The 25,291-nt window shown below is 42.9% G+C and overlaps 1 protein-coding gene across 2 annotated transcripts in view; it reads left to right on the forward strand.

The window, feature by feature from the left end:
• Positions 1-25,291, forward strand: part of PRKAR2A (protein kinase cAMP-dependent type II regulatory subunit alpha) — a 171,262-nt gene that overhangs the window by 100,407 nt on the left and 45,564 nt on the right. For both annotated transcript variants that reach the window (XM_053297417.1, XM_053297416.1), the window contains 2 exons: positions 20,095-20,147; positions 23,154-23,237. In XM_053297417.1, the coding sequence (XP_053153392.1) occupies positions 20,095-20,147; positions 23,154-23,237 (137 nt within the window). The remainder of the gene's footprint in view (positions 1-20,094; positions 20,148-23,153; positions 23,238-25,291) is intronic.

Consider the following 25,291-nt stretch of genomic DNA (forward strand, 5'->3'; position numbering starts at 1 on the left):
AGAGGCCCACCGGGAACTTTGCTCCCAGGAGCTTTGCAAAAAGATTTTGCAGGAGTTTAGCAGGGAACTCTGTGTGGACACACACAGGTGGTCCCCCTTTAACATAAGGAGACACACAGCACAAGGAGAAGGTGAGTACTATCTTGCTTTTATACTTTTCTTGAAGGACAGATCTTAAAACCTTTCAATTAGCTGACAACTGCACTCAAGACATAGCTTCAAGCACCCCCTATATATTCTAGATAAAGAATCAAACCAGTTATGAAGATAGAATGCCAGCAGGGGAGGGGGTGCTTCCCATTGTTTTGCACTGAGTGTTTCATGTATGACTATCTGCCTGAGGGGAAGAAGTCCTGCATGTGTGTTGGTGGCAAGGAGCTCCTGGCTCTCAGGGAACTTGTTCGTTCCATCAAAGCCAAGGTGGCTGACCTGGAGAAACTAAGGGAGTTAGAAAAGTGTGTCGGTGAGATCCTCAGGGATGCAATAGAGGCATCCCGCTCCCAGGCTGACAGTTCCTCTGCTGTCATGGAGAATGAGAGAAGGAGGACATCAATCTGAAGAGGGAAACACTCCCTTAGCAGGGACTCCTTCCTTGGGTGATGTGCCCCATATCCTCTCACACAGAGGATATTCCTCCAGGGGTGGGGGCCTCCTAGTAGTGGGTGATTCAATCATTAAGGGCATAGAGAGATGGGTCTGTGACGTGCGTGTAGACAGCACGGTAACGTGCCTGCCTGATGCGAAGATTGCCGACATCACACAGCGTCTAGATAGACTGTTAGTCAGTGCTGGGGAGGAGTCAGCAGTCGTGGTGCACGGCTGCACAAACGATGCTGGGAAATGCAGTTGGGAGGTCCTGGAAGCTAAATTTAGGCTTCTAGGTGGCATACTGAAGTCCAGTACCCCCAGGATAGCATTCTCTGAAGTGCTACCTGTTACACGTGCAGAGCCAACGAGACAGGCAGAGCCGGGGGGTCTCAATGCATGGATGAGATGATGGTGCTGGGAGGAGGGGTTTAGATTTGTTAGAGACTGGGATAAATTTTAGGGCAAGCGGAGCCTGTACAAGACGGATGGGCTGCACTTGAGCCAAGATGGAACCAGACAGCTGGCACTTAAAATAAGTCTCAAAGCAGCTTTTAAAATGATGCATGGGGGATTGCTGACAAACTGGGTGGTACCTGATTCGGCAAGCAAAATGGAGTGGAATCAGGAGTAGATCAGAAGGAAACATGACAGCTGCTCAAAAAGTTAAGGGAGCTAGTACATGCCAATGCCAGGTAAGAGAATCTGCGTATGGTTGTCTGTATACCAGTGCCAGATGCCTCAGAGCAGAGATGGGAGAGCTGGAGTGCTTGGTCACCAATGAAAACATAGATATAGTAGATATAACAGAAACGTGTTGAAACAGTGAAAACCAGTGGGACACGGTTATTCCTGGATATAAACTCTACTGAAGGGACTGGGAGGGGAGGATTGGGGATGGAGTAGCACTATATATTAAAGAAGAATAGAATCCTCCTAGAAAACCTAGGAGGACCAGAGTGCTCCACAGAATCATTATGGGTGACAATCTGAGGACTGAAAGGAAATGTGGTGTTGGGGACATGCTATTGTCCTCCAGATCAAAACACTGAGAGTGACCTGGAGTTGGAGAAGCAAATAAGAGAGGTGTCAAAAAGGGACAGAGCAGTAATAATGGGTGACTTCAATTACCCACACATAGACTGGATAAATTGAAATTGATGTAGTAAAAAAGAGGCCAAATTTCTAGATATTGTAAATGGCTGTGCCTTAGAACACTTAGTTGCAGAACCAATCAGAGATAGAGATCTTGGACTTAATCCTGAGTGGTGCCCAGGATCTGGTGTGAAATATCAAGAGTTGTAGAACCATTGGGGAATTGTGACCATAGTGTGATCCAATTCAGCTTATATGTGAGTGGAGCATTGCCAAAGAAGTCCAACACTGATGTGTTGGACTTCAGAAGAGGAAACTTCTCAAAAATGAGGTGACTGGTAAAAAGGAAGCTGAAAAGGAAAGTCAAGAGGGTCAAATCACTCCAGAAAGCATGGAACTTATTTAAAACCACAATAATAGAAGCTCAGTTGGAATGTTTACCAAGGAGGAGGAAAAGTACCACAAAGTTCAGGAGGACACCAGTGTGGCTAACAAGTAGAGTCAAGGAAGCTATAAAAGGGAAGAAGACTTTCTTCAGAAAATGGAAGTCCTGACCAAATGAAGAGAACAGAAAGGAACATAAACTCTGGCAAAAGAAATGCAAGGAGTCAATAAGGGTTGCAAAAAGAGATTTTTAGGAGCATATAGCTAGAAGTGTCAAGGGGAATAACAAAAACTTCTTTAAATAAATCAGCAGCAGAAAACCTGCTAAGGAGCTAGGGCCGCTGAGGTGATGAGGGCTTGAAAGGGATTGTTAAGGAAGATAAAGAGATTGAAGAGAAGCTGAATGAGTTCTTTGCATCTGTGTTCACATCACAGGACATGGACCATATATCCTCTCCAGAACTGAGCTGCTCAGGTTTGGAGGCTGAAGACCTGTGCCAATTTGAGGTGATGAGAGAGAATGTTCTAAATTGTCTTGGAAAAACTAAACATTAACCAATCTCCAGGACCAGATGGCATCCACCCAAGAATTTTGAAGGAACTCAAATGTGAAATTGCTGATCTCCTAGCAAAAATATGTAACTTGTCCCTACAGTCAGGCTCTGTATCGGAGGACTGGAAAGCATCTAATGTAACTCCGATTTTCAAAAAGGGATCCAGGGGGGATCAAAAAAATTACAGGCCAGTTAGCTTAACTTCTGTACCAGGTAAACTGATAGAAAGCATACTTAAGGACAAATTGTTAAACACAGAACAGGAGTTGCTGAAGGAGAACCAGCATGGCTTCTGTAAGGGCAAGTCTTGCCTCACTAACCTTTTAGAGTTCTTTGAGAGCGTCAACAGGCATGTGGATAAAGGTGATCCGGTTGTCATAGTATGCTTGGATTTCCAAAATGCTTTGACAAAGTTCACCACCAAAGGCTCTTGAGTAAACTTAGCAGTCATGGAATAAGGGGCCAGGTTCATGTGTGGATTGGTAACTGGTTAAAGGACAGGAAACGGTGGGAATAAATGGAGAGTTTTCACAATGAAGGCAAGTAAGAAGTGGGGTCCCTCAGGGATATGTACTGGGATTAATGCTCTTATAACTTCTTCATAAATGATCTAGGAGTTGGGGTAAGCAGCTAAGTGGCCAAATTGGCAGATGACACTAAACTATTTATATTTACGTATTCGTATTCATAGTTAGAGTAGTGAAATCCGAAACAGATTGTGAGGAGCTCCAAAAGGATCTCTCCAAAATGGGTGAGTGGGTGAATAAATGGCAAATGTGTTTCAATGTAAATAAGTGTAAAGGTGATGCATATTGGGGCAAAAAACCCCAACTTCACATATATGCCGATGGGATCTGAGCTGTCCGTGACTGATCGGGAGAGAGATCTTGGGGTCATTGTGGACAGTTAGTTGAAAATGTCGACTGAATCCACGGCAATAGTTAAAAAAGGCCAATTTCATGCTAGGGATCATTAGGAAGGGGATTGAAAATAAGAATGCTAATATTAAAATGCCCTTATATAAATCTGTGTTGCGACCACGTTTGGAGTATTGTGCACAGTTCTGTTCACCATATCTTAAAAAGGATATTGTAGAACCACAAAAGGTGCAGAAGAAGGCAACCAAGATGATCAGGGGCTTGGAGCACCTTCCGTATGAGGCAAGGCTATAGCAGCTGGGGCTCTTTAAAGGTAAAGTGTGCCATAAAGTCAATTTCGACGTGTGGTGCCCGCACAGCCCTGTGGTTTTCTTTTGTTAGAATACAGAAAGGGTTTACTATTGTCTCCTCCCACGCAGTATGTGATGATGTCTTTCAGCATCTTCCTATATCGCTGCTGCCTGATATATGTACCAGTAGGGATTCGAACCAGCAATCTTCTGCTTGTTAGTAGGCATGTGCCTGAAACGCTTAGGAGGCCATTTTGAAGGCCTCCGAAACGTTTCGGCGCTGGGGGCAGTTTAGGCGCCTGCGGGGGTAGCACTTTAAGGGCGGGGGAGGGTTACTCATCCCTCCCGTCGCATTTCCCCCATCAGCGCGTTGTTGTTTTTAAGCCCCTCGGGGTGGCAGCGTTCCTCCCTGCCGCCCCGTTTTCCCCGTCGGCCGGAAGTCGTGAGTGCGCGTGCGCCTGTCATGCATGCACGCGCTCTCATGACTTCCGGCCACTTCCGGCCGATGGGGAAAACAGGGCAGCAGGGAGGAACACTGCTGCCCCGAGAGGCTTAAAAAAACAATGCGCCGGCAGGGGAAATGCAGCGGGAGGGGTGAGTACACCCTCCCCTGCCCTTAAAGCGCTACCCCCACTGGCGCCGAAGATTTCTGTGCACATCCCTACTTGTTAGTTCAGTATTAAGCCAGTATTTCCCCGCTGTGCCATTAGGTGGCCGATGAGCTTTGGGGAAAAAGGCGACTATGGGGAGACATTAAAGAGGTATATAAAATGCCCTTACTTCCAGCTTGTGGGCTTCCCAGAGGCATCTAGTAGGCCACTGTGAAACAATATGGTGGACTATATAGGTCTTGGGCATGATCCAGCAGGGCTGTTCTTATGTAAGTGCAGTTTAAAGTTTTCTCCATTGAATAGTGGTTTTAAGTGTTGGTGATGGTTTTTTCAGACTGAAGTCATACTTAATTTTGAACAGTTTAAATTGTCCAGTCTCTTGCCAGAGAAGTGGCTTGTGTGTGTGTGTGTGTACCCCCCCAAATTAAATTCTATAATAGTTACCCAAATTTGTGATTTTCAAAACAAAAAAATGCATCCTTACTATGACCAAAAAAAAGTCTGCATAGTTGCACTCTTGAAGTCAGTGCCCACAGCTCTGCCAACAACTAATATGGTGGTTACTTCACTGCTTTACCCTTTGGGCCAGGTAGAGCTACTCCTCCAACCTGGGCTGCTCACTCCTCTCAGGTCTGTGATGCTGCACTGGCCCCGCCAGACCCTGTTCCCCCGGCAACCCTTTTTTTCAGGGGCATGGCAATGCTCCTCCATAGGTTGTTGCCTTTTTTTTCTTCCTTGAATGGCTGTCCCCTGTCCTCGAACAGAAGAGCCTTTGGCTCCACCAAAGCAGCAGCGACGCCGGGGACCTTTGCTGACCAGAACTGGGTCGGCAAAGGAGCAGTATCCAGGTTGTGGCGTCGGCCATGAAGAGGCAAGGGGGGAGCTGGGTTGGCGGCAGCAGCTGTACTGGGTCAGTGGTGGGGACCTCCTATGGAGGCGTGTCGCCATGGCCTAGAAAAATGGCTGCCGGGGGAACAGGGGTGGTGGTGATGGCATGGAGTGAAAGGAGTGAGTAGCCATCTGGCCAGAGGAATGGGATTCACATAGCTGGAGGCCCAGAGCAGGGATGGCTGGCAGCAGTAGTGGAGGCGGGGGTGAGTTCTTTGAAAGTGTAAATGCTAAGGTTGGTGTGTGTGTGTGTGTGTGTGTGTGTGTGTGTGTGTGTGTGTGTGAGAGAGAGAGAGAGAGAGAGAGAGAGAGAGAGAGAGAGATTAAACATGCCACAACTTGTTAATACATTTTAGTACTAGTGATCTGTAGAGCATCTGGCACTAGTCATCTGCATGCAATGTATAGCTTTTCTATTAAAAAAAGGTTAATCTGTTTTAAATTGTGGGAAAGACATATATTAATGGGCCTTTGAACATGGAGCTACCATGCCTAAAAAGTCTTGGCATTCCAAGAATTTTTCCAACAGTCCCTTTTCTAACAGTCCACTGCTGATAGAGGCATGGAGTTTGAGTTCATGAGTTGCATTTTAATTGTAAAAAATAACCTCGTGCTGTATTTGTGTCGATCTTCAGAGTTCTTCTGCATGTTCAGCAGGGCAATTTAGGTGACATAGCTTAAACATCTTTAATGCTACTTAACATCTTTAACATGGAGCTGAATGTGCAGAAGGTATCCTGGCCCAGTAGTATACTTCCCTATGGGAACCTAGAATCCTGTCTTAGATCATGAACTTTCTGTATCTGAGATATCCTGCCTGTGAATGTGGAGGCTCCATTTAGCCAGCATGGGTAAAAGGCACTATTAAACATCCCCTTTTCACAGTGCCCAGACAAATTTTCCTTAAAAAACAAAACCAAACCCTGGATTCAGTAAAAATCTCTGGTTTAAGATGAGAGTTAAGATGCATCTATATTTTCACCCGTGCTCTAAAAAAGGATGGAAATTTCAAGTGCCCATCTTAACTTCTGAGCATGGTAAGCTGTAAAACTTTGTACTCTGGTATATGATGGTTTTATATATGAGGCTCCATGAACCCGCACTTTGCCTTGGACTTTCAGTTGAACATTTTAACAGGTGCAGCTTCCCTAATCACTTCCTAGAGATGCCCCTGATGAATTTCTATCTGATGAATCTCTGATTGCTTTGAGAATTTTTGTTGAAAAGTGGTATATAAACATTCAACATATTTGTATTTGCAATATCAATGAAAATATTTTCCAAAATGACTTCAAATCTTTATTGCATTGCTCCTAAAATATATGTACTGACAGTAAAGATGCTGTATGACTTGGTTTCCCATAATAGATAAAGCATTATTATAGAGCTGGAAAAATGTTTTGAATTAAGATTAAATGTAATGAAGAGAGTGAGAGGTTGAGGCTATAGAGCTTTTAACCCTGTTAATATTGGCAAATTTCTTTTTAGAAGCAGTATCTTTAGAGGTCAGTGACACCACCAAGATGTTAAAGAGCACACCCACTTGCCTGTTGTCTTAGTGGCTAAATCCAGTGGCAGGGTTTCTTTCAGACTTGAAGGATATATAGCAGGGTCTTGGAGGACAGTTCCAGAGATGGTCTAAGGGAGTGAAGCTGTAGCTTCACCAAGCAGAAACCCCACATGCTTGCCACATGACTTAATGTTTGCACAGTATTCCCAATTCCTATGAACCTTCTGCAGTTTTTTGGGTGGGTGAGGTTGAATGTTTGCAGGAACATGTTGCAGGAACATACTGAAGTTTGAATGCGTAGCAGCATACAGGAATATGCTTCCACACACCATGTATAGCTCCTTGGCTACTCATGGGAACTGGCCCTAAATATAATATCAGTAGTTGATACAAGGCATCTCAATCATTATGTTAGTGCTTAGGGGTGTGCACGGAACCGCGGAGTTGCGGTCCGGCACTGGGGTGGGGGGTTCCATTAAGGGCGGGGGGGGCTTTACTTACCCCTCCCGCCCTTTCCAGTTTTTGCGCCGTAAGTACCATAAAAAATGCGGGCTGCAGGATCCCTCTCCGCCCGCTTCTATTCTCTTTGATGGCTCCGTGCTCGGGCGGGCGGCAGCTGCCGCCACTGAAGCCCCCTCGAGAAGCCCCCTCGAAGCTCTTTCGGTACCTTAAATCTCGCCCGGACCGAGTCTGACCACACTCGGGCGGGCAGCAGCGAGATGTCCTTTCGCCCGCCCGCTCCCTTCCCTGCCGTCTGCGCAGAAGGCTTCCTGCACTTTGCAGACGGCAGGGAAGGGAGCGGGCGGGTGGAAGGACATCTCGCTGCCGCCCGCCCAAGTGTGGTCAGACTCGGTCCGGGCGAGATTTAAGGTACCGAAAGAGCTTCGAGGGGGCTTCAGTGGCGGCAGCTGCCGCCCGCCCGAGCGCGGAGCCATCAAAGAGAATAGAAGCGGGCGGAGAGGGATCCTGCAGCCCGCATTTTTTATGGTACTTACGGCGCAAAAACTGGAAAGGGCGGGAGGGGTAAGTAAAGCCCCCCCCCCCGCCCTTAATGGAACCCCCGACACAAACCCTCCCAAACCAAAACCACCCCATGTCCGGATCGGTTCGGAGGCCAGTAGAATGGCCTCCGAATCGGTCCGTGCACACTCCTATTAGTGCTCATGTGGTACTGCATGGATCATCAGTGCAAATAATACAGGAAATTGGCCTATAGAGGCTTAATTTTCACCATAGGAAACAAAGGCATAGTATTATGAACTCACAGCTAGCTTATAATAACATTAATTTTGGAAATACATATATTATACATTCATGTATCTAGTTACAAGTATAACTAAATATAGATTTTTTTTTACTAGTTTTTGACTGAATTGGAAGAGCACAAAAAGTTAGTTACAATAATGCAACAATTGTTCTGTGGGGTTGATTGGAGAGAATGTGAGAAGTTTGATATTAATTGAAACAGTTTGGCTTACAGTGCAGCCTATAATGTCTGTCAAGGTTGATGTTTAGGGATTATATTGCTGCTTTTACATAAAACTTTAGTAAATTTACTGCCGAGTGAGTGAGTGAGTGAGTGAGTGTGTGTGTGTGTGTGTGAGAGAGAGAGAGAGTGAATGAATGAATGAATGAATGAATGAACATCATAATCACAACCAGTGTTCTTGCTGATTTTTTTTCATCTGTGTGCGGAATGAGTTTTGTTCTGGGTGGCAGTATCAGGGCAGTGTGTGCACTTGTGCATTTAGAATGGGGCTTTCCTGATTCAAACTGAGCGGGATCTAAAATTAACCGAGTAGACCCAAAAACTTGTGAGTGGGTGCACTGATAAAAGTGCTACTGATTAAAAAAAGATGTAATTGGATTAAATATTCAAAGAATAAATATTGTATACAATCTGTCCTTAAGCAGCTATATCAGGTAGAGAGAGAAATTAATACCCTGAAGAAAGTAGAGGTATGGAAAGAATATTTGCAGACTTCTAGAATTTCCATAGAATTGTTATTTTTGTATACAAATATTTAGCAGCATTCTCTTGTCTTGCATTCTATAATAGGTTCCATATGCCAAGAGATTAGTGGTGCATACTAAACTCAACTGGTTACTGAATCTACAAAAGAACAAGCCTACAAATTTTTGTGCCAGTAAGCGAACTTTTAGAATAGAATGACTGAGAGAATGCTCACAATTTCAAAGGCAAACGCTGAGGATGTGGAGGAGGGAATTTGTGTGAAAGGGAAAAAAAGGGTGATGATATACAAAAGTCCCCCAGTAGATATGTTATGTTCACTGTACAAGTATCCTGAGCTGTGGATTCTCCCTTGCCATACTCCCAGTCTGTAGCCTCCCAGTCTGTAGACTCAGGCCCAACCTGCCTTCTTCTGCAAGACCTCCACTTTCTTTATAGTTCATATCACCCCGACTTATCATTTCCAGGGGAAAAATGTATGATCATGACATAACAGTGAACATTTTAATTCTTGCATCTTCCTTACCCAAACCAGTGAACTGGCCAGGTGTAGGTGAAAAGTAGGGACTGATTTGAAGTGAATCCCCCTGGCTGTAGCTGAGTTGTTTTAAGAATTACTGTACCTTTAGAATACCTTTCCTTTATAATGCACAGTCCTTATTTTTATTAGGGTCCACCATTTGGTTAAACTCACATTTGTTGTTTAAGGGTTCCCCCCCTCTTTCAAAACATTTTTCAGTTGTACTCAACTTGGTGTGTCAAGGATATTGCTGTTATATGAAGAGCCTGATTTAATGGCCTTTGAAGATAACACTCATGTCCACCATGGTCAGATGTTTTTCTATACTGAGTACAAAGCAGAGGGTCTGCATTGGTTGTATATAGCCAATGGGCAGCTTTGTGTTTAGTATTGCCCATATGAGGAGCCTCTTGGTAATCTAACTGTATTGCTGAAGTTTTTGTGCTAAACCACTTGCTTCAGTGGCTCTCCATGCAATGTGGGTAGATTTTAACCATGTCAATGTAAGCCTTCTTTTGGTGTGGTTGTGTTTGGCTTGGCTAAACATCTCCAGTAAGGAGCTGCTTACACAAATAACTTACCATGCGGTGTACCATCTCGCAAATTACATTATAAGTTACTGTCCATGGCATGAAGGTGATTGATTGATTAAGTGCTGTTAAGTCGGTGTCGTCTCTTAGCGACCACATAGAAAGATTCTCTCCAGGATGATCTGTCTTAAACTTGGCCTTTAAGGTCTCTCAGTGGTGCATTCATTGCTGTCGTAATCGAGTCCATCCACCTTGCTGCTGGTCGTCCTCTTCTCTTTCCTTCAACTTTCCCCAGCATTATGGATTTCTCAAGAGAGCCGAGTCTTCGCATAATGTGTCTGAAGTATGATAGTTTGAGCCTGGTCATTCGTACCTTGAGTGAAAATTCTAGAACAATTTGTTCTAGGGCTCATTTGTTTGTTTTCCTGGCTGTCCATGGAATCTTCAAAAGTCTTCTCCAGCACCAAAGTTCAAAAGCATCAATACTTTTTCTGTCTTGCTTCTGCAAAGTCCAGCTTTTGCATCTATAGAGTGTCATGGGAAAAACATTGTCTGAACAATTCTAATATTTGTGGGTATAGGCACATCATGGCATCTAAATATCCTTTCCAAAGCCTTCATTGCTACCGTGCTAAGTGCTAGTCTGCGGTGTATTTCTTCTGCTGGATCCTTTACTGTTGATGGTCGATCCTAAAAGGCAGAAGCTACCCAGCACTTCAGTGTCTTCATTATCAATTCTGACGCTGGTTACATTTAGTTGTAGTCTCATTTTTTCACTGTGCTCCTTGACTCTCATTACTAGGCATGAAGGTAGCTGCGCATATGTGTGTGTGTGTGTGTATGATGAAATAGGCATTTTCTACAATTCACCAGCTTTTTTCGAGCCCTCTTTAATGCACAAATATGTTTTTTTAAAAACCCAGGTATTTAAGATAGACAATTCTATGTAAAACATCAGCTTCAGTGCTATACTGAAGTGGCTGAGTTGTGCTCTTAAATACATCTCAATGTCATGATTCAGCAAAAAGATTTACAGCAACCAGCCAATCCTGTTAGAGTGTCAATCCAATTAAAAACCCCCAATGTCTTATACTCAGAGAGGGGAAAATTCCCAACCTCACATAACAGGAAGAGCAACAATGGAATGGTGTGTGTGTGTGTGTGTGTGTGTGTGTGTGTGTGTGTGTGTGTGTGATATAACATTTATATTCTAGTGGACCCAGGTGCAGAGCATCTGAGCCCCTAGTTCTCCCTTTCTCTTTCTCCATTTCAGTGCTCAGCCAGTTTTCCTCCCATCCTTTCAGCCAGTCTCTCCCTTACCGCCCTTTCTGCCGGCAGCTCTCATCCTCCTCACGAGGAGGCCGGCAGCCCTGTTTTCACTGTCTGCTCGGCTGCTCACAGTGGCAGTGCTGCCTCCTCGACCTCTGCCCCACCAGCTTTTGTCCTCCTTGCGGGGAGCCCGGCGGCCCATTCTTGTTGGCTGCTTGGCCGCTCGCAGTGGTGCCACCTCCTTCTCAACTGCTTCCGCCAGTTCTTGTCGTCCTCACGAGGAGGCCAGCGGCCCCATTTCAGCCACCTGCTTGGCCTTCCTTAGCAGCTCGCAATGGCGCTGCCACTGCTGCCGACGCCTCCTCCTCCTCAGGCTACCTCCCTCCCTTCTTGCCAGCTCTCGCAACTCCTGGCAGCTGCTTGCAAACTCTCGTGAGAGCTGCCACGCATGGGATTAGACACGGGTATGACTTAATAGAATTATTTACATAGATATCTCATATTAATTACATTCTATACATCGGGAAATGAGGCTGAGAATGACTTGATCAGGGCTTCACAATGATGTTACACTTCCATATGTGACAGCCTGCACACTCTTTCAAGCTCTTCAGTTTTTGACTGACATCCGACATCATACTGCCCATTTATATTTTCACAAATATAAGGGATCTATCATGCAAGCAACATTGTAAAACAGTTGGGTGTAGACCATTGTATGTCTACATGATAGATAGGGAGGGAAGAATATACAGTTGAGAAATACTAATACATTTGTTTCTTTTAGGAGTGTGTTGTGTGTTTAGTTCATGTACCAGTAATTTTGCAAGGGACCTTTCAAATTTTTGTTCCACTTTTAATGGATTGCCCTCTAGGCCAACATAATTACATGTCTTGCATCATATAGAAAATGTTTTCGCAAGCCTGGTCCTGCATCTTATGTACTAATTAGAATGTGAAACGTATTTCTACAAGTGCAAATGCTATGGCTGTCAAAATGAACTCTAAAAGCCGGTCTGTCCACCATTATGACCTGGTTCAGATGTAATAGGAAATCATCATTTCCCTCAAAGAGTATGAGCTTTGGAGAACCACAGGATCCCTTGCTACTGTCCCTTCACAAGAGAGAGTGAAAGTTTCTTCTTTCACTTTAATAACAAGCAGCAGTTCTGCATTTCGTACAGATTTTGTGCCTCAGGGAACTGTTGTTTAACTCACTAGAGGTAGAACACACCAGGCTATCAAACCGTAGTCTTTTGTGGTTGGTTCTAGCTAACAAACCACAGTTCCCTAAGTTGGTATGCTGTAGTGTGGAGCTGCAGTTTCTTATGGTGAAAGTTGAAGCTTTCCTTTCTCTCTTCTGCTCAGAGAGAAGAGAAGCCTGTTGCTCTCTGAGGCTCATTCTTGTAGTATACGTGTGCTCTTCTCCCCCCACTCCAGCTGTTTTTGGACTACAACTCCCATAATCCCCAGCCACTGTAGCCAATAGCCAGGGATTGTGGGAGTTGTAGAAGGGGCATCTACAGGAGAGCCGAAGTTGAGCAGACCTGTTATAGTGTGAAACCATGGCTTTCTATTAGATCTGAATGGGGCCCCTGTGTTAAGACTTATTTTAGTTTGTCTTGTCATTTCCTTAATGGGGTGGGGGAATAGGGCAAGGAGAAAAACCTTTAATGATGTATGTAGTATTCCTCATTTCAGCCTTACATTTGTTTGCAAATCTTAGAATGAGTTGCGTTAATTCCTAAATGAATGCTTCTCTAGCAGAGTGACAGTGCTTTTCTTATCCATTTCCTCTGTAGGAATACACATGAGTATCTTAAAATGCAATATTTATGGATGACTTATGACTAAGTGACAATTTGGAACTGCAGTCTCCCAGATTTGCAGGCTTCTGTATGATGGGGTTTATTTCAGTTTTTTAAAAACTGGTTTATTTTCTCCTTGGCAAGGTTATTCATTGCAGCAAGCTGGGCAGTCTGTCAAGACGTTTGTATTGTCAGCTAGTGAATAAAGTACAAACTAGTCTCTCTGTAAAATTCTTAATGGTGTAAAGACTATAGCCAAGTCTAGTTTTGGATGAGGAGCAGAATAAACTGAAAACAAAGATTATTCCTAATATTTGCCATGCTTAGAACATCTTTAAGCTTTCCTCTTCCACTATGATTACTACTGCTACCACCACCACCACCAACAACAACAACCCTTTATTTGTTAGCTGTCACATAACAAATTGTTCTCTGTGTGGCTCACAACATAGGATTAAAACAAAATAAAATGTGGCAAAGTCCCATCAAGAAAGGCAAGATAATCCTGCTGAGGACCATATTTTATTTTTCTAGAAGACCAGAAACATTTTGTTCGTGGAAGATAATTGGAACTAGGTGTCTTATTGTGCTCTGTGTGTTTGTACATTGCCCTGAGTACTGCTGTAGAAGGGTGATATATAAAAAAATTTGTATTATCGAAAAGCTAAACAAAAAAATAAATTAAAAAAAGCAAAAGTAGAGGGCACTTTACAGGGCAGCTTGGCAATTCACTAATATAACTGCCTTGATAGATCAGTCCAAAGAGCTATCTAGGTCAGCACTCTGTCCCCAGCAGTGGCTAACCACGTGCTCCTGGGAAACGCGCAGCATGCTGTAGTGATAAGGTAACTGGGAGTATCCTGTTTACAGAACTGCAGATCTTACTTCTGTCATGGTTAATTGCCATTAATAGGCTTACCTTTGACTAATCCTTTTGAAAAGCTAGCTAAATTCATGGTCACTCAAGGTACAAATAACTTGGGTCCTGAAACGTACAGCTAATCAATCATCTGCATTGGATGATGTGAGAGCGTTCTGGGATTTTAAGAGAATGGGTTTTCCACAGGTATCAACAAATCTGGCTTAACTCATTAGCCAGCCATTATTTGTGGTTGCCACCAATCTCCTCGCTCCCCTCCGATCCTTTTATGGCACACAGGTAGAGGGCTTAGTAGAGAAGTGGGTCTTCTGTCATTTGTACTGGGATAAGGATATGATAAGAAATAGTGGAAGCCTTCTGTTACTGCTTGGATCATATTCCGGCTGTTTCTATCAAGTACGGCAATGGAAACGAGATCTCTGAGGAGGAGATCTCTGTGATGCTGGGTGGTGTCATACTTGATGGAGGGCTGGGGCACACTTGCCATTGGTGAGCTGGCAAGTGTATTTGTAGATGCCTGTTTATCCATCACCCCCCCCCCCCCTTTAGAATTGAACTAGATATTATATGTGGATTATGTTCTTTCCTCACTCTGGTTTTCTTCATCTGGTAAAACAAGTGCAGGTGGCTTCAGGTTGAGCTGAGAATTCCCAGAAGTAATTATTTGACCCTTTTCCTGCATATCACTTCGCTGCTCTCAATTAGGGGTGTGCATGGAACCGCCGAACTGCGGTCCGGCACTGGGGTGGGGGGGTTGCTTTAAGAGCAGGGGGAGGGTTTACTTACCCCTCCCGCTGCTTTCCCTCTCTGGCGCCCGTAGTTCATGTAGTAATTGGGGCGGCAGGATACCTCCCTGCTGCCCCTTCCCCTGTTTCACTTCTCAAGGCTCCCAGAAGTCTTCTGTGCGTGCACACGTCACAGAGATGTGAAGCACGCGCACTATGTGCATGCGCGCAGAAGACTTCTGGGAGCCTTGAGAAGTGAAACGGGGGAAGGGGCAGCAGGGAGGTATCCTGCCGCCCCAATTACTACAGGAACTATGGGCGCCGGAGGGAGAAAGCGGTGGGAGGGGTAAGTAAACCCTCCCCCCGCTCTTAAAGCAACCCCCCACCCGAATTGCCCGAGCTGCCCAGGTCTGGACTGGTCCGGAGGCCTTTAGAATGTCTTCCGGACCGGTCCGGGCACATCACTACTCTCAATCCGACCTCCTTAAAAAAATTTTTTTTTTTGTATTCACAAAGAAAAGTGAAAGGGTCAAATACAAAGCCCTAACCATAGTTAGGAACATGCACCATGGGTTGAGCATCCAAACATTCAACAGACAAATCTTTGTTTTGATTGCTTATCTACTTTTATTTCCCGTCTGCTCAGTACTTGGCTTCAAACATTCATTCCAGTTTTTATGGTGCAGCAGCCTCTTGAGGCAGAGTGATGGCCCTAACTGTAGGTTGTCAGTAGTCTGTGAACTCAGACATAATGGGAAGCACAGGTGACATAAACTGTGGTTTGTAAGCCAGCTTCAAACTGTGCTTTCAGATCCTAGTTTGTCTGCCTCAAAACAGACCGTGGTTTGTGCAAAGACTGGTTTTCATAAATAACTTAAACCATGTCTTAGGTAAATAAAGCCACCTAATGGTGCAGAAGGGAAGTAACCTGCCTAGAGAGCAGGAGGCTGTTGGTTTGAATCCCTATTGGTGTATTTCCCAGAATATGGGAAACACCTATATTGTGCAGCAGCAAAATAGGATGGTCCCGAAAGGCATCATCTCATACTGTGCAGGAGATGGCAGTGATAAACACCTCCTGTATTCTACCAAGAAAACGACATGGTTCTGTGGTCACCAGGAGTTGACATCGACTTGATGGTACAACCTTTCCTTTCCTAGGTAAATAAACCACAGTTTCATGTTGCCTGAATCCAGCCAAAGTGTTCCGCTTCATACATGTTTAGATGTGACATGAAGGTTGACTTTAAGAGTAAAGGTTAGGCCACACCCAGCATTCTCCTATAACTGCACATTTCAGAGCAAGATCCCTAATTGTGGAGCAACTGCTCTTTTGAAGAAGCTTGTCCACCCTTACTGATCTTCTTACTGAGAAATCCATGAGAAACTTCATAACAATCGCTTTGCATAAGGAGATGTCAAAAAATAAGAGACTGGGAGAAGAGTGATTGCTGTTAAACATTTTTTCCTTATAGCAAATATCTTCTTATAAATATCTGAAGGGCTGTCACATAAGGAAAAGTGGACCCTTTGGTCCTGAGGGCAGGACTAGAGAATCAATGGATTGAAATGATAAGAAAGCAGATTATGGTTAAACATTAAGAATAATTTCCTAACTCTTGAATCAAACTTTTAAGTGTGAGTAAACTTGCCTTAACTGATTACCCCAAAAAATTTATTTTCAGGTTCCTTGTTAGAAAACAGAGGGGATAGTCCTATTTTAACCAGTTAAGGTAGAGTGCCTTGGTGTGCAGATTAGCCTTTATAAGTGATAAATATTTCTTTAATACCACAGCAGATCCTTCAAACATGTTGAAAGATCTTGTTCCTCTAATAATATTGCTCAGTCTCCAGAGCACCAAAACAATAGATGGGTTAAAATTGCTGCTTCATATTTTTTATACAGGACAGTGCCAAAATGCTCATCAGTAGCTTTATACAGAGTTTTCATTGAAACCCTATGGGGTATATTGCCCCATTTAAACTTGATAATTTCCTGCACTACTTCTGAAATTGATGCTGTCACTAATAAGGAAATATTCAAACATAAAAACAGTATCGTACAAAAGATTAATAAATTGATCTTTTAAAAGTAGCAATTCTACGTAACCAAGAGAGTTGGAGATAGGACCCATTATCCAAGTCCATCTTAACTGTTTGCATTAATTTGTGATTATAACATACCATGCTGTCAATATTATGTGTAATCCAGTCTAGCGTATTATATGGGCATATCTCTCCATGCTATACAAGATAGAAGAACTATTCTGTCTTTTGTCTCTCTTACCATGTTCAGCTAATCCATTCTGATTTTCCTAAGTTAATTTTGTGTTCTGGTATCTTAGCAAATTCATTAATAACACCAATTACTTGAGGAAAAGATGTCTCTGGTACTAGTAACAATATTACATCCTAATCCTATAGTATTACTAGTCTTTGTAATCATTGCTAAAGCTTCTATTAAAATAGCAAACGAGAGGTGACAATGGGCATTCTTGGCGTACCCCTCTACCTATTTGAAAATTAGATTCAATTAAGACATTAACAGATTTTTGTTATTGGTTTCTTATAAACCATATCAACCATTGTATAAATTTATCTATGAATCCAAATGCTTCTAAAACCTGTGAGAGATGTGTGTCTTAGTCTATCAAAAGCTTTCTCTGCATCCAAAAAAGGTAGCTAATTGCTTATTTAAAAATTATGCTTTAGATATAATATGAATAACCTTACGTATGCTTGAGAGTTTCTGATTTCTGATGAATCCGCTTTGCTCAGAATGTATATATTTCCTTATTACCTTGTTTAGGCGCCCTGCAAAGATAGTTGCTCAGATTTTAAAATCCTGATTTTAAAGGGCTATTGGTCTGTACAAACCAACCTGAGAGTGACCCACTCCTGGTTTTTGGAACAATAATTATTTTTGCTTCCTGTCATGTTCCTGGGAATGTATGCCTTCATTATTCTGTTGATGCATCCCAACAACTGTTCATGCAACTGAGCATAAAAAAAATTTGTAGTAATCTGCTGTAAATCCATCAACCGGGAGAGGGCTGTTTGAGAGAAGAACAGCCTGCCTTGTGTTGTGGTGGCCTCTTCTTCTTCGAAGGTTTTCATCTACAGGATATAGACTGGACAAGCACCTGTCAGGGATGTTTTAGCAGTTTCCTGCACTGAATGGGGCTGGATTTAGATCCCTAAGATCCTTTCCAACCCTAAAAAATTACGATTCTATTCTGGGTTACATGGCATTGCTTCACTAGTAATATAGCTAAAGGTTTGGTTTGCAAGGGGTGTTGAGGTGGCTGGCTTTTAACCAGTACTTCTCACACAGTATAGGAGGTTGTTCATAACAATGGGTTATCTTCTTCTTCTTGCTCCATTCAGACAGTACTGGTCTCAGGTAGCTAGATCAGGAAAACATGAAGCTGATCCCATCTCTTACCCAGCAGGCTGTGGGAGCAGGAAGCTCCAAGTTCGGTTTCTGTCTTGCTCCTACAAACGGGGCAAATGAAGAGCTCTTGCTCCTTCATCTCTGCTCCAATTCTTTTACCTTGATACTTGTCAAAATTGTGAGAAATGTTTTTTCTTCTTACTCTTCCTATCTTCCACTAAAAGAACACAACTTTGTCTCCTTCTTGATTACTCTGCCTTCCCTTACTCTCTCCCCTATGGAGTACTGTCAGGCTGAGGACATGCGGGCTCCCCCTCTGCTTTTTATTGTATTTTGTGTTTTCTTTTCTCCCTTTTTGTCTGTTACGATTTAATGTGTTATGTGTTGTTATTGTATGTTTTAATCCTGAGTTGTCAGCATTTCAGATAACTTGTTATGGGGCGGCTAACAAAGTTTATTACTATTAACTACTATTATTAAAAGGATGCAACCTAAAAAGAAGGGACCCCATAGGCTTGCTTCACCCCAGCCAGTCTGGGCATAAAAACTACAAAGCAGCAATGGCCATTTTAAGACAGGAAAATACAACAGCTAGACAAAGTGAGCACCTCTGAATTTGTCTGGAGGTTCTGATCATTGTCTTTATAGCCTTCAGTGATATAGAACCAAGGTATCTAAAGGACTGGTTTCCTGCCCAATAACATATTTTTGGGAAGGCCTTTCTGTGCATTCCTTTACCATCTGAAGCTCCTTTGAAAGCGACATGCATAACTCCAATTAAGCGTAGCCCATAGCAGACCACCACATTGGTCTTTTGAATGGTTGGCCCCTCGCTTTTTAGTGTTTTGGCAAAAGCAGAAGACAGGCCTCTTTTTATTGAACTTGTTAAAATACAGTGATCAGATATCTGTGCTGCATTGCTTTGTGGGCCTGCTATTTCAGTGTTATTTTAACTTTGCTTTTAATTTTGTTGTAAGCTGTTTTGGATGCCTCTTAAGGGGAAAAAGCAGAGTATAAAATTTTAAAGTAAAATTAACAAAAGTACAAGCAAAAGTGACAGTTGCTAGCATTTGTTGCAAAAAAAATGCATTCATTCTTTGCTTTACTACTTATAGTTTATAAAACATCAAGTCAGACTCAACCCTTTTCCTTACGTGGTAGTTTCCTTCTTCAGTAGGAGGAGAGCTGGTCTTGTGGTAGCAAGCATGACTTGTCCCCCTAGCTAAGCAGGGTCTGCCCTGGTTGCATATGAATGGGAGACTTGATGTGTGAGCACTGCAAGATATTCCCCTCAGAGGATGAAGCCGCTCTGGGAAGAGCAGAAGGTTTCAAGTTCCCTCCCTGGCTTCTCCAAGATAGGGCTGAGAAAGAGTCCTGCCTGCAACATTGGAGAAGCCGCTGCCAGTCTGTGAAGACAATACTGAGCTAGATAGACCAATGGTCTGACTTAGTATATGGCAGTTTCCTGTGTTCCTAGTAACACCAAACTCTGTGTTTCAGAGGATTGGTTGATCACTTTCCTAGGAGTTTCATATTGTACAAACATGAATGCATACAGTGAGTCATGATTGACTTACCATGCCCTGTTGAGAGAATCTTCCTGCATACAACCAAAATGTAGCTGTAGGCTTTATAAAAACAGGTTAAGATGATGAAAACTCACATGCTCAAGTATACTTATGGTCCATATCAGACCACATTGGACCTTTGGTCTCCTGAACAAGAATTACAGAAATGAAGTTACTTACAATGGTCAATAACAGTAACACACTCCATGCAGAATATGGATAGCATGGTTAGTGAGCAGTTTCCTTAGAGCAGGACATTTAGTTTCTGGCAATCATAGTTTCTTTTCCTATAAACAATAGTAGACTGTATAAGACCCACAGGCCATAGCCGCCTCCACCTCTTCATAGCTTTCCTCAAGATAGTTCTTGTCAAATTGCCAAAGAGTTGCAGCACAAAACTCTCTTTTGGAGAAAGTCTTTGACTTTACTTTCCCTTCCCCATCAATATGGTTTGTGTTGCATATTTAGCCATGCTTTGGAACAATGACACTATGTCTTATAATACATAGCATCATGATCATAGCAGCCCACAACTTACTAATCAACATACATGGGAGGGGGAGGGATAGAGGGAGTTAATTGTTCGGTTTGCAAAGGAATAATTTATCTGTTTAAAATGTTTTCTCTTTCAAGTCTGTGCAGAAGCATTCAATCCAGATGAAGATGAAGAAGATATAGAACCAAGGGTAAGAGAATGAACAAATTGCATCTTTTTGCACAGATTAATTGGACTGGGGTATTTTGTTGCTTCTCAAATGATTGCACGCATCTTTCCCCCCGCCCCCTGCCTCCAATGTGGATCTGCGAACTTAATTTGACTGAGGCATAATTTGTATACATTTTGGGGCATTGTAGCTTTCTTCAAGATTGTACAGCAAAAGGTTTTTCAGAACTGTACACAGAGGTGGTTCATTCTTTGTAAGCCTGGTCATGCTACTTGTAATAGCATGGGAAATTAATAAAGCCATTGATACCCCAATTTCCTCACATATCCCTTAGTGCAGGGATCCTCAACGTTGGGCCCCCAGATGTTCTTGGACTTCAACTCCCATAATCCCCAGGCCCAGTGGCCTTTAGCTGGGGATTATGGGAGTTGAAGTCCAAGAACATCTGGGGGCCCAACGTTGAGGATCCCTGCTTAGTGCCCCCTCTTTTTTTAAACCAAAGCAGTTTTTTTACTCCTAGTGAACTGTGCTGATTGATGCCAGTCCCCCCTCCTACTTTTTCAAATGCCAGCATGTGTCTTTGACAAGTACAAACTTGTATTCTTTTACCTTGATACTTAGGAGAGGAGAGCTGGTCTTGTGGTAGCAAGCATGACTTGTCCCCATAGCTAAGCAGAGTTTGCCCTGGTTGCATCTGAATGGAAGACTTGATGTGTGAGCACTGCAAGATATTCCCCTCAGGGGATGGAGCCGCTCTGGGAAGAGCAGAAAGTTTCAAGTTCCCTCTCTGACTTCTCCAAGATAGGGCTGAGAGAGATTCCTGCCTGCAACCTTGGAGAAGCCGCTGCCAGTCTGTGAAGACAATACTGAGCTAGATAGACCAATGGTCTGACTCAGTATATGGCAGTTTCCTATGTTCCTATGTATTTTCAAAAACATTTTAAAGTATTTTGTGACCTTGTTTGAGGGTTGTTCTTTGCTTTACAGCACTATAGTTCAGGTTATATGGTTCAGTTTTCTTGTTACTCTGAAGAACATGTTAGTTTCACAGCCAGCTTAATTAGTGTCCTGGCAGAGTTGTGCATCTTATCAAATGCTAATTTGTGATTTAAAATCACAAATGAACATGTCATAAGAGGATTTATAAAAATTGATTCATAGGAGATTTTGGTTTGTTCAGTATTTTGAAACAAATTTGAACCAGTATTTTGAAACTCTGTAAAGCTAGCTTGCATTTTTGGAATGGCCAAAAGAACAGAACGGCGACTTCGTCCCAAGGTAGAGTAGTCTGTGAACAATTGCAGTTTTGTTCTTTGAGGCCTCGGCATAGGGCATGTTCTAAATAAATCAATAACAAAGTAAGAGAAATGGGAAAGCTGCTCCTTGGCAGAGTTAAGATATTTTCAGAGTGCTCCAGAACAAGCAGGGGGTGTAGAATGTACTGAGGTACGCTTAATGTCCACATGTGTTGCTTCTAGGTATATCAGACTGTTCAGATTCACAGCAAGATTGTGTGTTTGCGCTGGGGCTTTTTGCCACAAAATGTCTAGATTTACTATGCTTTTTGGTGATTGCCTACAACTCCAGGCACTCCTGGATGAGATTGATGATCTGTATCAATTTCAATCTGGTTTCCAGATAGAGTTAAGCCCTGAAACTGCTTTGATCACCTTGATGGATGATCTATGCTGGAAGGAGGACAGGGGGAGTATGTCGCTTCTCGTTCTCCTAGAGCTCTCAGTAGCTGTTGATACCATTAATCATGGTATCCTTCTGGAGTCATGGTCACTGTGCTCCAGTGGTTCTGTACCTTCTTTGGATGGTCATTTCCAGAAGGGTAGTGCTGGGGCACTGTTGCTCCACATCATATCAGTTATGCTGCATTTCAGATGGCATTTTTGCTGCTTTTCTGGAGGGTGCCATCTTTTCCTGATGCTGTGCAATATCTGCATTAATGCAGTTACGTGGGGATTTGCAGTGCAGTGTCATCAATATGCTGATGACACTCAGCTCTGTCTTTCCTTTTCATCTAATTCAAGTGAAGTTGTTGAAGTGTTGAATGGCTGCCGGGGGTTGATAATAGGCTGCATGAAGGCCAATAGAAAGAAGCTGAATACTCATAAGATGGAGATGCTATTGGTGGTTGGTTGAGCTTAGATGTCCTTGAATGAGGATGGCACTCCTGAAAGATCAGATCTGCAGTTGCAGGATGCTCTTAGATCTGCTATTTTTTTTTTACCAGCTTTGGCTGGTATGCAAACTGCAACTTTTCCTGGACAGAGAGAGCTTGGCTACCATCATCAATGCTCTAATAACATTCTGTTTGGATTATTACATTACATTAAATGGGGGACTGCCCTTGAAGAGAATTCAAAATTGGTGATTAGATTACAATGCTAGGGCTAGTTTACTTTCTGGAATCAAGCTTATGGAACACATTTCCCCAGAATGTTGTAAGAACTTCACTGGTTCCTGGTCCTTTTCTGGGCCCAGTTCAACATACTGATCATGATGTTTAAAACCCTAAATTATTTAAACCAGACAACTTCAGTGACGTCTTCCTTCCACATAAATCTGCCTGGATGTTAATATCTGCCTTGAAAGGCATTTTCTGGGTCCTTATACCATATGAGGCATGGCAGGTGAGGAGGGCCTCTTTGGTGGTGCCACCTTCTTTGGGGAATTATCTTCCCAAGATGCTTCCCAAGTCTGTGATGTGCCAGCTGAAATCTTTATTTATGCAGACATTTTAGTGTATGTGTCTACTATTTAATTCTGTTTAATTTTTTTTCATTCTTTTCATTGGTTTTTATTAATATTTATTTTATTTTATTTTTATTATTATATTATTTATTTATATTATTATATTATTTATTTTATTTATATTTATTTATATTTATTTTATTTTATTTTATTGTGAATATTTATTGAATATTTAACTTTGTAAGCCTCCCTCAAACATCTTTACCTGAAGGGCAGGATAAAACATGATAAACAGGCAAATAATTAAAAAAATATGTTTTGCAGGTAGTTCATCCCAAAACAGATGAGCAGAGATGCAGGTTACAGGAAGCATGTAAAGATATCCTCCTCTTCAAAAACCTAGATCAGGTAGTGTTCCTTGTGGTGTTTTCACAGCTTGCATTTGATCTTTCATTATTTCAGTTGTCAGCAACCTAATAACTGAAAAACTATGATGTTTGAATTCAAATATATATAGATTTGTTTTATTTGTTTAATGTATGGATAAAATTGCATTGTTTTTTGGAATGTATCTGCAAAACTGTGAATAGTTTTTATTGTGAATATTTGTTGAATATTTAACTTTGTAAGCCTCCCTCAAACATTCAAAAAAAGAGGTGTATAATTCTTGCTCTCCTCCCCACTTCCTGACAGTGAGAAAAGGGTGGGGGAACTAATTTGGGAAAAGAGAAGGAAATAGTTAGCATTTAAACATATGTAGTGCTTTCAAATGCTAAAGTGTGTTGCATACATTGTTTTCTTTCTTTCTTTCTGCTCTTCCTCCAAGGAGCCCAGAGCAGTGTACATAGTTAGATTTCTCTTCACAGCAACCCTGTGAAGTAGGTTAAGCTGAGAGAGAAGTGACTGGCCCAGAGTCACCCAGCAAGTATCATGGCTGAATGGGAATTTGAACTCGGGTCTCCCCTGTCCTAGTCCAACACTCTAACCACTACACCACGCTGGATTTTTGTTGTAATCCTTATGTCAGCCCGATAAAGTAGGTCAGTATTTATAGCTCCATATTGAAGATTGGGGCCAAGGCTGAGAGGGTGGCTTGCTAAGGTCACCTAGTGGGTTTATAGCAGACATGAGATATAGTCAGAAAACATTGTGATTGCAGCTTCATCTCTTGACCACTCTGCTGTACCATTTCCTTGTGGTTGTCCTCTGCTAACTGAGCTAAGAGACACCTTTTAAAAGTGGTGATTCTCTTTGTTTAGCAGTAGGAGAGCAACTGGCCCTATCCACCCCCAGCACAGCATCCCTCCAGTGGCTGTTGCTGGTGTCTGTTTCTTTTTTAGATTGTGATCCCTTTGGGGACAGGCAGCCATTTTATTTTATTTCTATGTAAGCCATTTTGGGAACTTTTGTTAAAAAGGGGTATATAAATATTCATCGTATTCGTATTACAGGAAATGTATAAAAGATTACAGCAACTCCCATGTCCATCTTAAAACCTTCAAGGCCTGCACTGACAGAATGCTTAATCATTCCTGTATCTAGCTCCTTTTGAGGATAATTTAGGGGCTCTTTGAAATATATTTTTTAATTATTGTTGTGACCCTTGCGCTCTATGGAATGGTTTAGGGCAGAAATTTAGGGGATATGCATTATATTTTATGCCAAAAAACTTGTGGGGCTTCTTTTCACTCTAACTTTGAAAAGAAATTATCTGTGTTGCCAAATAGCCCAGATGTTTTCTTATTCTTCAGTACAGGAGGTAAAGGTAAAGTGTGCCATTGAGTTGATGCTAGGGATGTGCACGGAACCGCCGCGGGGCCGTTCGAAGCGCATCGGGGCGGCAGTGTGCCTCTCTGCTGCCCCGTTGCCCTCATCTTCTGGATATGACCGGAAGTTGCTGACGTGCCTTCGTGTGCCGGCACAGGCGCATGTGATATGCACACGCCTGTGCCTACGCGCACACGCATGTCAGCAACTTTTGGTCATATCCGGAAGACAAGGGCAGCGGGTTGGCAGGGAGATACACTGCCACCCTGATGGGCCATTAAAAAAAACCCTGATGCTGGTGGGATTAAAGCGATCGGGGGGGGGGGGAGTGCATCCTCCTCCCACTCTTGGAGAGACACCGGTTTTTTGAACCGGTTCCTTGCACATCCCTAGTTGATGCCAACTCCTGGCGACCACAGAGCCCTGTGGTTGTCTTTTGGTAGAATACAGAAGGGGTTTACCATTGCCTCCTCCTGCGCAGTATGTGATGATGCCTTTCAGCATCTTCCTATGTCACTGCTGCCCGATACAGTACCAGTGGGGATTTGAACCGGCAACCTTCTGCTTGTTAGTCAAGCATTTCCCCAGTGCGCCACTTAAGGTGGCGTTCGGTACAAGAGACGCTTGATTATCATGGGGGTGGAATGGGGTGGGGTGAAGTTCTGTGGAAGTACCATAGAAGTTAAAACCACAAT

Source organism: Hemicordylus capensis, chromosome 2 (genome assembly GCF_027244095.1).
Source record: "Hemicordylus capensis ecotype Gifberg chromosome 2, rHemCap1.1.pri, whole genome shotgun sequence".
NCBI classification, from domain to species: Eukaryota; Metazoa; Chordata; class Lepidosauria; order Squamata; family Cordylidae; genus Hemicordylus; species Hemicordylus capensis.